At 32.8% G+C, this 13,629-nt stretch overlaps 1 protein-coding gene across 1 annotated transcript; it reads right to left on the bottom strand.

Moving 5' to 3' along the window:
* Positions 1 to 731: 731 nt before the first annotated feature.
* Positions 732 to 12,935, bottom strand: LOC148284950 (retinol dehydrogenase 12-like). The gene is made up of 5 exons (XM_088232523.1): positions 12,539 to 12,935; positions 7,807 to 8,042; positions 6,294 to 6,548; positions 4,078 to 4,150; positions 732 to 1,575 (listed from the first exon to the last, which is right to left on the bottom strand). The coding sequence occupies exons 1-5, from the start codon at positions 12,812 to 12,814 to the stop codon at positions 1,405 to 1,407; spliced, it is 1,011 nt and encodes a 336-aa protein (XP_088088649.1). The 5' UTR covers positions 12,815 to 12,935; the 3' UTR covers positions 732 to 1,404.
* Positions 12,936 to 13,629: the final 694 nt, after the last annotated feature.

Below are 13,629 nucleotides of genomic sequence, written 5' to 3'. Positions count from 1 at the left end.
TATTTCCTTCTCGAAAATGTTTTTCTGTTGCAACAAATTTGAGTTGGAAGCTAAATATTCCAAAAATAAATAAGTTATGATATGGGTCAATACAAGGAATGGATGGGTGGATCTTATGAGAAAAAAATGCCCACAAACATGTTAAAAAGGTATGTCAACAAAACCTAATAAACTTGTAATGCTGACTACAATAGATTGTACATAATATAAAATAATAATTGTATCATTAAAATACACAAATGCTCTTTACAAGGAAGATAATCTTACACATAATTTGTCCTTAAAATGGCACCATCGTGAATGCATTAAACAAATTAAAACCTAGCTTTAAAAATAACAGTGTAAAACAATAAAAATAATATTGTTTATAACCATTTTTTATAACGATTTTTTACAGCTGCATACATATTAGGGTGGGCTGATATTTTTTTTTTCCGAATTTTGAAATGAAAGGGGTCTAAAAATTTGCCTTTCGGATTACTCGGGATGCAAAAAATATATAAAAAAATATTTGATACTAGTTTTGGCCCTCAACCAGAGCTTGAAGTTTTCCAAAAAGTCAATTTTTTGCCCTAAACCGGCTGTCATTTCGTATTTAAGTAAGAAAATCAATCTCATTAAATTGTATAATCCGCATTAAATCTTATTATATAAGCATCCAAGGGCGTGAGTTGCACTTTGTTTTGTAATAAATGGGTAGCATTGTTTTGATGTGCCATTGTTTTTGTCAATTTTAGTCAGGCGCTCAACGGAATCAGTTCCGCGGAGTGTAAATTTTTTGCATTTCGGTAGTTTTAAAACGTGTTCAAATTTGTAATGTGATTAAGTTATATCTTTACGAACAAAAAAATAATTTTATCAATATAGATAATAAAAAAATGTTTAGACAGTTATAAACTTCTAACTTCTGTTCAGGGCCAAAAGTAGTATGGAATATTTTTTTTAATAATTTTTACGTTCAATGCGATCCAAAAGACAACTTTTTAGACCCCTTTCACTTTGATATCTAAAAAAAAAAACTTCATACATCATCGGCCCACTCTAATACATATTTATCATTTTTTACGTAAACATTTTACTTATATATTCACCTTACCACGTGAGTTTCCTATTTTTTTCCACGTATTTTTATTATTATAATTAAAATGCAATCCACCGAGAAACGTCAGTAGAAAAACTCAATCTATAATGAGAGTTTTGTGTTTATTTTTGGCAAATCAAGCCAATGTACTCTACATTTTTGTACCTATTGATCTGCTTCATTTTTTTGACAGATTGAGAGTCAACGTACTGTAAATCAGTCCATAGCAGCCCAATCGGTGGTAAACTTACTGTATATGGGTTTTAATTGCTAATAATATTCTATCAACTGAAAGACATTTGCCCCAAACTAAATTTACCGGCCTACAGCGGTTTGCCGGCTTCAACAAGAGCCTCGCTAACTTCCCAGAGTTTATCCTCGATCGCTTTATCGAACTTGACTTTAGAAGTGTACGGAGCACAGTTCCGGAAGAACGATCCAGTGTGACCCTCCAAGTTGGCCTCAGTAGCACAGTGCAGTACGCTCTGTGAACCCTGAAATAATGTCATATGAAACAAATTAGTTCTTCGATTCTCTTTTAAGTCTACGTACAGTGACGGGCATGCAAATACGGAAGCTTATAATATTATAAAAAATAGAAAATTATCCATTTCACTATGTATAATGAGTACAAAAAGGAACGACTTAAGGGGTACTCTCAAAGGTTACTAAGCAGAAACCTAGTGAGAGTTATCACAAGAGCCCTTACAGGGCACTGCATGTGAATAAACACCTTTTGCTCGACGGCAAAGTGGGAGCGGCATTCGTTCCTTTTGAGGGTGATAAAGAATTACCAGGCAGAACATTTAAATTAGACAATTTCTGCTCAGATAAGAGAACATGCTGGTATTGTAGGAAATGAAAGAGCGGATGAACGAGCAAGAGCCGCAACTTGTAAAAGAACGGCACCTCTCTTCTCAGAATTTTCCCTTGGCTTTGCTAAATTCTGTATAAAACAAAATACGTAGCAGCATTGGGAGGATCATTACGGCGCTTCTTCTACAGGTAAAATCACTAAACCCAACGCTGGCTGATGCAGCAAACTTCCGTCGTCATCACCAAAGTACTTTCGAAACGACCCAAAATTTTACCGGATTCGGAGCTATGAGAAGTTACCTATATAGGTTTAAATTAAGGAATGATGACTATTGTCCATGCGATGATATTTCTTCACAGAGTATCGAACATCTGTTATTTCAGTGCCCATTTTTCAGTTTACAACGCCATAATCTTAAAGCAGAATGCAGGAAAGATGGAATATCCTTAACAGATATCCACACTGTAGTTAAAAGTAGTTATCACGCGCCATTGTTCTTGGACTTTGCAACAATGGTGATTGGACTCATAAAGGTAATAAACCAAAATCAGTGATCGAACATCTCATTTCCAAGACAAACAAAAACATTTTTTTCCGAGTACCTTAGCCTTGCACATGACATGTAAGGCTACTAAATACAGGGATCCAAATATATATAAAAAAAATGTAAATGAATAAACACATTGCTAGAATGAATCTCTGTGAAACTTCTAGATGTAGATTCTGCAGTGCAGATGACGAAACACCTTTACACATGTTTTGTGAATGTGACAATTTATATCACAAAAGAAGGCGCATCCTTGGTGGACTGTTGGTCAAACTTGAGGATGTGAGAGTACTCGCCCCTACCTAATAGCCCATTACTTTAAGGACTTGGGCTTAGAGGAGGAGATGAAGAAACGGATATGAAAGCACTCGCCCTCTTCAAAAACTTAGGCAAGCCTAGTATGGCAAGCCAAGCCTTCAGATGGGTGAGAATTAATTTACGGGGACCAGTCCCAATAGATCTACACGGGTCGCAGTGACCTCAGGAGCTCATTTGGCTCAGACCCCCATTTACAAGAATATAATGTATATAAAATCTTCTTTAGTAATACAACTCTGGATATTAAATAAAACGACGTGAAGTCTACAGTATACTTATAAGATTGAAGTGTGTAAGGGAAAATTCTGGATGGAAATTCATTGTAATTTATTATAAAAATAAAAGACGAGTGATACTTTAATCCACAAATTTGGAATATCCAGTGATCGGTTTCACCGCTTTCGCGACATCCTCGAGACTGGTATCTTTATTAAGGAGTTCAATGTGTTTATACAAAACAGAGGTAAGGATAGAGGATTCAAAATTCCTTATCCCGCCCAATTTACTGTAACTTAATGTTCTTAAAATTAATATTTAAAAAATCTTTGATTATTGAGTACTTGAAAATAACATTTTTATATGTATAAATTGTTTGTATTTATTTGATATGTAATATATATATTCTTTACTAACTTTGTATACTATGTGGAAATCTGTTATTGGTTCTGAGTTTATACACTATATCTGTTTGTTTACTAAAAATATGTATGTAGAACTGTTGATTTCCCTAATAAAATAAAAATAAAATAAAATAAAATAAATAAAAATAAATTACTTATAAAATTACTAGGAATCAAACGGGGACCTTAAGCATGGTAGGCGAAGGGCCTTATCTCCACTCCATCTACTTTTAAAGGATTTTTATCTGAGAATAGACATCGAGAGAAAAACGCAGGCCCAGGATTCTGGTTTAATTGAAGGCGCGGTCAGCTCATGAAACGGGGCTTTTTAATATGTTCGGGGTTATTTCAGCTATTGCCATTCAAATCCTTTCTCTCATTTAAGAAACGACAGCAAAAGCAGTCAGTCCAAAAAATATTAGAAGTGAAAAGACGGCTATATCCTCGTGAAACTGAAGTATTTATATGGTGGGAGGATTTATATAGCTGAGAATATTATTTTTCCTTTAAATTATACAATGAAAGGTCATTTATGTAAGAGTTTATATTTGTACATCACGCAGTTTGATGTATTGCCAGAATTTTAAAACTGTATTTTTCATCAGCTCGGGCATGAAAATGTATATAAACTTTAGTAAAATGTTATAATTTTCAATTAGAATGAAAATTTACAAAATGAATATGAGTACTTTACCTGCTTGGCTGATCTCATGTAGAACAAAAATATTGGAGCCATCAGTACCAAGTGATACCATCTGAATACTTGCCTGAAAAAAAATATTTTTTATTTTGTGTTATTTATTTTATTCAGGAAAAATACAGTACATGTTATAAATTAGACGTGTACAAATGAAACTCAATTCCAATGGACCAGTGAAATTTCTATATAAGCATTAAAATAGATTGATTAGTTACAGTTATTTATTTATTTATTTATATCATACACAATTTACATTCCTTAGCCAACAAATTTACTTGTGAAATAGACATTTTTAATACGACAATTATCAACATTTTTAATACGGCAATTTTAAAACGTTCTTAAATGTACTGTTTGAAACAAATTATTAATGTCGTAATAAAACTTTCTTTTTCATACAATTCTTTCTCTGTTTTTGATGTGTATTATTATTATCTTATCTCTTTCTGATATTAATTTATCAAATATTTTTGTGTACCGTATATTATATTATTTTCACATATATACTTACTGTTAACTAATTTTCATTATTTGTTTTTAACAATAATTTGTTGATACCATTTTTTTATACTTATAAGTATATGAAAATGTATTTATTTTTTTGTTTGAATTCTTTACAAGTTATTTACAATTTGCTTTTTAATTCAATTACTTTTATTATATCCATTTAATTTTTATTTTTTTTCTTTTTTACTATATAAAGTTTCACTTTTTATTTTGCATGGCAGTATGCTTCTTATTGTTTCTAAATGTATACAAAAAAGCATTGTTTATCTTTTAAATTTTTACGCACTATGTTTTGTACTTACCTGTATATTTTTTGTAAATGCCCCTTGGGCGTATTGTAAAATTAAATAAAAAAATAAAATAAAATAAAAAAAATATTACATATACAAAATTATAATTTATACAAAGTTGCTTTGTTGCTTTATTTAAAAAAAAAAAAAAAAACAGTAATCACTTTATAACACGTCTAGTTATATTTCAAAGATATTTATTGATTCAGTTTATACTTTACATACAGTACAAGCACTAGGAAATTAACTTAATACAATATCGTTGGTTACACGGGTTGACAAGCACTGATTTTACAGATTGAGAGGCAGCGGAATTGTTATTCACAACAGGGGGAGATCTCGGGTTCCAGTGGCCAAAACACGTGTGTGCATCGGACAACCGAACTAGCTCTTCCTAGTAATATGATGTCTCGCACCGTATGAAAGGGCCGAACAGCCAGCATTTGTACTTCACTGAGTAGGTACTTGGGATCAATTACTAGGATCTCGATTAATCAAATTATATGTCTGACCAAAGAACCCGGATGAGCCAAATAAGGCAAGCAACTAGGTTAGCAAGGGTTGACAGTATAATATGACTGTACGGGATGAGAGTCAGGGCGTAGTCTAGTACCAAAGAGTTCCAGAAAAGGAAAGCAAGCTGGTTCGCTAGGAGAGCCCCGAGTGGGTGTCCTTACCAAAAAGTACCAAGAAGTTAGGTAAGCAGAAAGGTTAGAGGACGACCCTGAATACTCTGACTTCTGGGGCTAGAAATCCGCCTTATAAAGGACAAAATCGAGGGGGAAATGAGAAATTTACGGGTCTCGCGGGGCCTGAGGTAAGCGCGGGTGGCTGGAGGGCATCGCATTGGAATGCGGCCGAATATGCAAACCTATACCATATGTTAGAGGAGTTGTTTATATGTAACTATCTCGTAAGAAACGGATAACAATATGCGAAAAAATGTACAGGGAAAAAGCGGGTGCTATAATACATATTTAAAGTCATAGTAAAAAAATAATGTATGTGTATAGCAAAAAGCATATTTAAAAAAAACATAGCAAAATACCGAGTAGAAAGAGAAAAAAAAAACATATTAAAAAATAAAGTAAAAGATGTAATAAAAAAAAAATACATAGTTAAAACAAATTAAATAGTAATGAGGATCTTAAAAAATTAAATCAATAAAAAACTAAAAAGTTAAACAAGGAATGTGAAAATATCGATTAGAGAGAATAGAATGGAGAAAGAAACGAGGAACATGAAAAGATCGGTTACGTACTGGATTAGAAAAAATATGAAAGGAGGATAAAAACAAGGAACTTTTGTTGCATATCAGTTGTTGGTCGAAACGCCGTCTCTTAGATGAAAGTTTGGGAAATGGTTAACTGGTTTATACAAATTTATAATCAAATAAGTGAAAAATAAATGTACCTAAACAGACTGGTGTAAGTAAATCCCGGGCAGACCATGAACACATCGATTCCCTTATCTTTAGTTCTTTCTGCAAGGGCTCTGCCGTGGTATACATTCATCAGCTTGGAGTTGCAGTAGCCGGGATTCATTCTCTTTGTTTTTTTGGAGACTTCCTTGTCGCCTGCTTTCACGGCGGCTATTGTGCTGGTCAAGTTCAAATCGTCAAAGTCAATCTGGCCTCGTTCGTGTAGGGTAGAGGAGAGAATTACAATTCTGAAATAAGTTTTTTTATAAATGACATTTTGTAAAAAAATTATTTAGATTTTTATTAATGTTCCTCTGAAGTTTCGCGGTCTGGCCCTGAAAAACCGTGTATGTTGTACTTTATGTACACCCATATGTTTTTTACTAATATGGAAGATGGTTTTTTATATTATTTTTTTTTCTAATTCTTTTTTGAAAACTTTTTTTGCTACTTTTTGGCACTGCATTGGTACGCCAATCGCAGTGTATCTTGATCATATTTGTAACATGAAAGTGAGGTGATCAGTCTTACGCTTCAGGTACCAGTCCAGGGACTATGAAATATTCTACTGTAAAAACACCTTTTTAAAAAAATATTTCATGTCACCCATGCCGGGAATCGAACCCGAGACCTCCCGCATGGAAGACAAACGCGTTGACTACACCAGGGTCGATGTAAAACACATGTCTGTCTTTATATCTATATACTAGCGGACCCCACAGACGTCCTGCCCGAACGTTGGCTTGCCTGCTATTAGCTTGGAAAAAGACTTTTCATTGATAAGTAGGTACCTAGACACTTGTTTGTGATTAAATTCCAAAACTAAAAACGGTTAATATTCAAATATTGAATTTAAGTAGGAACCTAGGTACTTCTTCATGGTTAAATTCCAAAACATAAAATAAATATTTTTTCAGATATGGCATTCTTTTTGCAAACGTCAAACTTTGGTCTTCTCACCAACAAAGGGGTGTACTTATGTAGGAATACGATTTTTTTTAATGTATTGAATTTTATATTATTTTAGTGTTACCAAAAATCCTGTAAAAATAAATATTGGGTAGAAATTCTACGGAATTTAAGAAAAGAATCTGATTGAGATCCACAAAAAACAAATGCTTTTAGTAAACATTAAAAAAAAAACTTTTTTTATACACAAAAAACATCTTTCCATTTTTTTGTAAAAGCATTCTCCCCGAATGCAACCCTGGTAGATCGATGAATAAAACATTTATGCTCCTAACTTTTTTTTTACATATTCGATTAAAGATTTTAATATCTACGAACACGCACAGCGCTAATATCTATATTTCTCTGAAAACCGCAACCAGAGTTCAGTGACATCACACGTACAGAGGAATTATATATATAAAGATGTAAAACATGTAAAAGCCTACAACATATGTATATAAATCTTTATCAATAAATAAAATAATTAAATAACGGTCTGTCTGCTTTCCGATTAAAAAAAAAAAACATTTGTGTAAAAAATAAAAGTAAACTTACCGACTCGGTGCCGCCTTCTCCAATAATTCAAGCAGCAAGTTCGTCAGGAGGAAATGGCCCAGATGGTTCACTCCAAAGTGTGCTTCGAACCCGTCTTGGGTTTTAGAGTCCATGGCTATAGGCAAGTATACTCCGGCGTTGTTTATCAACACATCGATCTTGTTGAAACCAGTTTTTACCACATTGGCGAAGGCTTTGATCGACTCCAGGGATGACAAATCAACTTGCATTATTATCTGAAAAGAAAATAATAGCTTGATGTTGATGCTTTGCCGAAGGTTGCATCATCTCCAATGGGGAAGGCCAATGCTACGCTCAATTAGATATACAGTCGAACTTGGTTATTACGAGGAAGATGGGACCTATTGAATTTGCTCATTATAAGCGTTACTCGTTACCTGAGAAATGTTTTTTTTATAAAATCGCTATTGCATGTTGTCAGTAAGTAAACAAGTAAATATGGTACATTGATGAAAATCCCTGCGTTTCTTCAATTAGAAAACCGTTAGAGCAATGTGTCATCGACATTAGTACGATCGCACTTTCTAATTTTTTTTATGTCCGTGATATTCTTTTCAAATGCAGACAAATAAATATAATTATTTTTCCACAATTATTTTATTTAATTATCTATTTATATATTTATACGCCCAATGGGCATTTTTATGGACACATTTATACATAGAAAATTATTATAGCAAAATTAAAAAGACTCGGTTTCTAGTTGGGATATTTAATTTTATTGAGCTCAGTAGTTCAGGCGCATCAAAGAGTGAGTTGAGAATTTTAAATAGGACTAGAAGGTCGGATTTATTTCGGCGGTCTTGAAGAGAAGATATATACAAGGTAGTTTCTAACTCATTATACGTATATAGGTAGAGACCTATATACGTATAATGAGTTAGAAACTACCTTGTATATATCTTCTCTTCAAGACCGCCGAAATAAATCCAGAGGGATAAGCCCAACCTCTAGCCTATCTTTCTTAAAAAACGATGTTGAAGTGATTCAATATTCTTGATGTGAACATCAACATTGCCCGATAACAGAGGAATACTCTAGGTGCGGGCGAACTAGGGAATAGAAGAGAGTTTTAAGGATTTATTGATAACATGTTCAATATGAATTGTAAAGTTTAGTGTCAAGTATAATACCCAAATCTCGTATACTAGACACAGAAGATAATATGTCATCGTTCAGTGAGTAGTGTTGACACTGTGGATAAAGATAGAGAAAACTTTGTACACAATTCCACATTTTTCGCGCCATGTTCGATTTCACAAATAATTGCCACTTTTTCACAAATTGAGAGACACTTCCTCTTGTTAGTAGACACGTTTATAATTAAGGGGTTAAGTTTTAACTGATCTGGTCTAGAACTTATTTGACATCACCCACTTGTAATGTTTATTGTGTATTAAAATAAGCATAGAACATTAAAAATTCTAAAAAACCCCGTAAAACCCCCCAAAACAAGCATGTCATTCATAAACTACAAAAGCAGCTGTAAATTGTAGAAATGTGCCGAACCGGCACTTACTAAGTTCACAAAGTTTGGATTTTTTAAAAACCATGTGTGTTCATTTTTCAATATTGTCGGCAAAAAATCCAATTAGGTACCTAGACACTGACATAGCTATCAAAAACATAATCCGATCCCAACGCCCGGCGGTATTTATCCTTTACGTCAGCCGACCATTTGGATTTTATCACTTAGGTTTTTATTTCGACAAAGATTTTTTTAACAATTGAAGATTTTTTGTGTAATTTTTGTTCGGTATGACAGTGAATAATTGTATGGAGAAAACCATGAACTAAAATGTCAACTAATGTTTCCTCGTTACATCCGAGATCTCTGTTTCCGTGATCGTTATAACCGAGTTCGACTATATTTTAAATCGGGTTGTGGTCTTGTGGCTAGTGTCTCGGACTCACGGATCGAAGGTTCGCGGTTCGAATCCCACTCTACCCCAACTCGATTCCATTTTCTAATAGTGAGTTATTTACAACTCGTTGAAAATGGCCCTCAAAATTAAATATTTGGGTAAATCATAAGAACGCAAATATTTCTTTTTTAAAAAAAAAATAAAAATGTGTTAAAGGAGTCAGTTTTCACAGGTAATTGATTCCGAATATTTTCCCATGATTTACATTGATTTTTGGCATTTATTGTCCCAACACGTGTATTATGTTGCTTAAAAACTTTCTTTATATCAACATATTTACTTCAGATACTATTATTTCTAAATTTAGGAGATAAATTTGTGAATTAAAGTATGTTTACTGTTGATAATGACAGTTGATTATGGGTAATATGTAGGGGGCCGCACTAGGCATCCATATAAAGTTTGGAGTTTTTATCGAGTAGAGGTCGATTAAAATTTTACTCAAAAATAGCAACGTTAACCTTGGAATCACATCTAAAATGATGTCCAAATTTCAGGCCGCTACGACTCGCCAATTCGGAGATGTGACGGACAAACAAACAAATTCAACACAGGACTTTGGTTCAATGGAGTTGGGATTTAGGTATCAATAAATATAACATAAATATATTGTGAATAAAATGAATAAATAAATAAAAAAATAAACACAAACATGTATTTTCAGTTTTATAAAATAAATATAGGCGAATTATAGAAAAATAGATTGCAATAACCCTGCAATGATAAATACACAGGTACATTACATTACAGGTAAAAGTAATTACAATGCAAATTTATATCCATTTGGTAATTGTCGACCTGAGTACGGCCCATTGTTTTGCTGCGAACTGTAGCTAACTTAATACCCAATAGTCATAGAATGGTTTTCCTACATTTGGGCTTCTCTATAGGTTACGCATTATTACTCTGAGAGTTCGACGAAGGGGAATATTAAAATTGACTGTGTAAAGAAAATTGAGTGTGTAAAGTGGCCATTAAACCAGCCATTGACAGGTCATTAGCCCTGTAGATGCCTAAACTTCTCTATTTCCTTCTCTACAACGTTCTTAGTTTCGTTGTAATATGTTAATATTAACAGCTCCTTATGGGATTGAAAACTGTCCTCGTCTACAAAAATTTGGACAAACTCAAAACATTGTTGCAAATCCTAGTAGTTTTAGATAACACCCATGTTGTTTTAGAATCGATTCAAAATTTTAAAAGATATGCTCATTTTTGTACGTAAAAAATCTTTTAATTGATTCAGTCGCAAATTTACTTTATGGGTGATCAGTCTGACTTTCAACAATTGATAAATATAGATCTTGCAGATAAATATGTACCAGTATTCAATTATTAGACTTTGACAAATTCCTTTTGTTTTAAACAAACTTATCATCATTGTTTTACTGATAATGATTTTATCAAAATGAACCATATTAGACTAGTACATTCTGAGTGAATTTTTTTAAGATAAGCTTAAAATCGAGTAAATAAAAACTTCAAGAATTTTAGATAAGTGGGAAGGTTTTCACGGTCACCGTTATCAACTGCGTGACAGTTTACTCTGAAGATGGCTCCTGCGATGGTAGCCGAAACGTCGGAACGAATCCAACTTACACAGGACCACCCAAAAAAGATACATATTCAAGAATTTTCATTTGAATTATTAATTATTTTTTTACGCACATCATATAATCTCACCCACATAATAAAGGTTTCAGCTCCTTTACTTCACAAAAGTAAGCAGATGGAAGAGTTGAGGAAATGTGGATGTTTAAACATGGGCATAATGGTGAATGTTACAGTTGTTGTGTAAAGTGGCCACTGAAACCAGCCAATGACAGGTCATAAGCCCTGTAAATGCCTAGAATTCCATATTCTACAAAAAAGACACCTTACTTGATTTAATTTTTCTTTTCAAAATTCTCAATAATATAGTTGATTCGCCGTATCTTTTACAAAATATTGGTTTCCGTTGTCCTCTTCGCAATACTAGATTAAATTCCCCTTTTTATGTACCAACTTGTAAAAACAATTATACCTCGAATTCATTCATTAGACGTACCTGTAGAAATTATAACAGACTCAGTATTGATGTAGACATTTTTAACTGCATGTTGCATTTGTACAGAAAATTTTTTCATGGGGTCGATTATTTGGGATAGTTGCTGAATGTGCATCTTGAGTGGTTTGTGCTATGTATATGTGCCGCATGTAATGTATATGTTTGTGTATGTTTTATATGTGCGTTCATGTGTGTGCGTGGATGGCTCGGAGTGTACATTCGGTATTTTTATTTATTTTAATTTATTACCTCCATGGAAAACACAAATGTCAACAATTATTCTTTTCTCACTTAAAATTCTTATTTATTTTTTTGTCACATTTAATGTTTATATGTTTTTAATTTATGAAAACTTAATTGGTCTTTTTATGTTAAAAAATTGTTGTTTTTAATACTTATTTTGTATGACTGTATGTTTTCTGAATAAAATAAAATAAAATAAATAAATTCCCTTCTCAAAAATGTTTTCCCTCTCTGTTGATATAAATTTAAATGTGAATAACTCCTAGGGAGGAAATCCAGCCAGTCTACAAGCATTTGGACATACTCAAACATTGTTGAATAAATACTACTAATTAAAATTAAATTTAAAAATACATAAATGTCTACACATCAAGAATAATAAATTAAGTTTATTATTAATTTTGCAATCTTTTAATTTATAAATATCATTGGGTGACCTTTAGAGCATTCTTATATCTAATTTATTTATTGCCTAAAGAATTCAACAAAAACATACCATCTCTCCTCCGGTTTTTTGCTGTTTTCTAATTTCTTTGATGGCGTTCTTGGCGCTGTCGGCATCTCTGCAAGCGAATATCACCCTCGCGTTCCTTTTTACGAGAGCTTTAGCCGTTTCATAGCCAATGCCGCAATTGGCGCCGGTAATCAAAAAAGTTTTACCCCGCAGAGAGTGTGAACTTTTGCAATGCCCCCAAATACGGTCCAGATATTTCCTTATCAGACCCACTGTTACCAATAATGGAACAGCTACGTAGGCTGCCTCTTTCAACATTTTGGAAATTTTGTAACAGATCAAAGTACACTTATAAAAATTGAACCCACACCGCGACCAAAATTTCGACCGAGGAAAACTCGGAAACCGGAAAATGAAATCCACAGATTACTGCTTATCTTACGTCAAAATCATACGAACAAAAAAAAGTGCCGGTAAGTGTTACAATCTACAAAAAAAAAAAAATCGATGATAATAAAGTACTTAACCATCCACCAATAGTGTCCACACTAAACCCTAAAAAATAACAAAACTAACTGTTAAACTACACTGGGCCGCGATTACAAACGCTATCTTCATCGCTATATTATCGATATTAATGTACAAATGTGTATATTTGATATATGTATGAAAATTCAAAGTATCTTCGTTCGTAACCGGTAATTGAACATGTTTAGAAAAAAAAAATGGAAACATATTAAATTTTTCATACCGAAAACATTTTACCCTGTAGATAAGATTCAAGATAACTTTTTTTTACATTAAAAAAATTTAAATTTTGAAAATTATGAGAGATATAAATATTTTTAAAACTTCTGTTAAGTAAAATTACCTTTTTTAACATTTAGGTACCGTCAAACATGACAATTTTTCCCAGCCATGACAATTTTGCCCACTGCCGAATTCCTTAACAAAATCAAGTTTTAAAGTAAAAAAAGTTATTGGTATCATAAAAATTACATTTGGTAAGTATATTTTGATAGTTCCATAGCAAAACTAAATATTTAGTTTACCGCCAGCTTCAGTTGATCACTTGAAATTTGAAGTTAAACTTGAAGGTCTGTTTGTGTATGCCTACAAATATTGTCAAAACT

The sequence above is a fragment of the Micrasema longulum genome, unplaced genomic scaffold, assembly GCF_059751315.1.
Source record: "Micrasema longulum isolate JH-2025_06_02 unplaced genomic scaffold, ASM5975131v1 h1tg000074l, whole genome shotgun sequence".
Taxonomy (NCBI): Eukaryota; Metazoa; Arthropoda; class Insecta; order Trichoptera; family Brachycentridae; genus Micrasema; species Micrasema longulum.
This window is presented reverse-complemented; position numbering and strand designations above follow the sequence as displayed.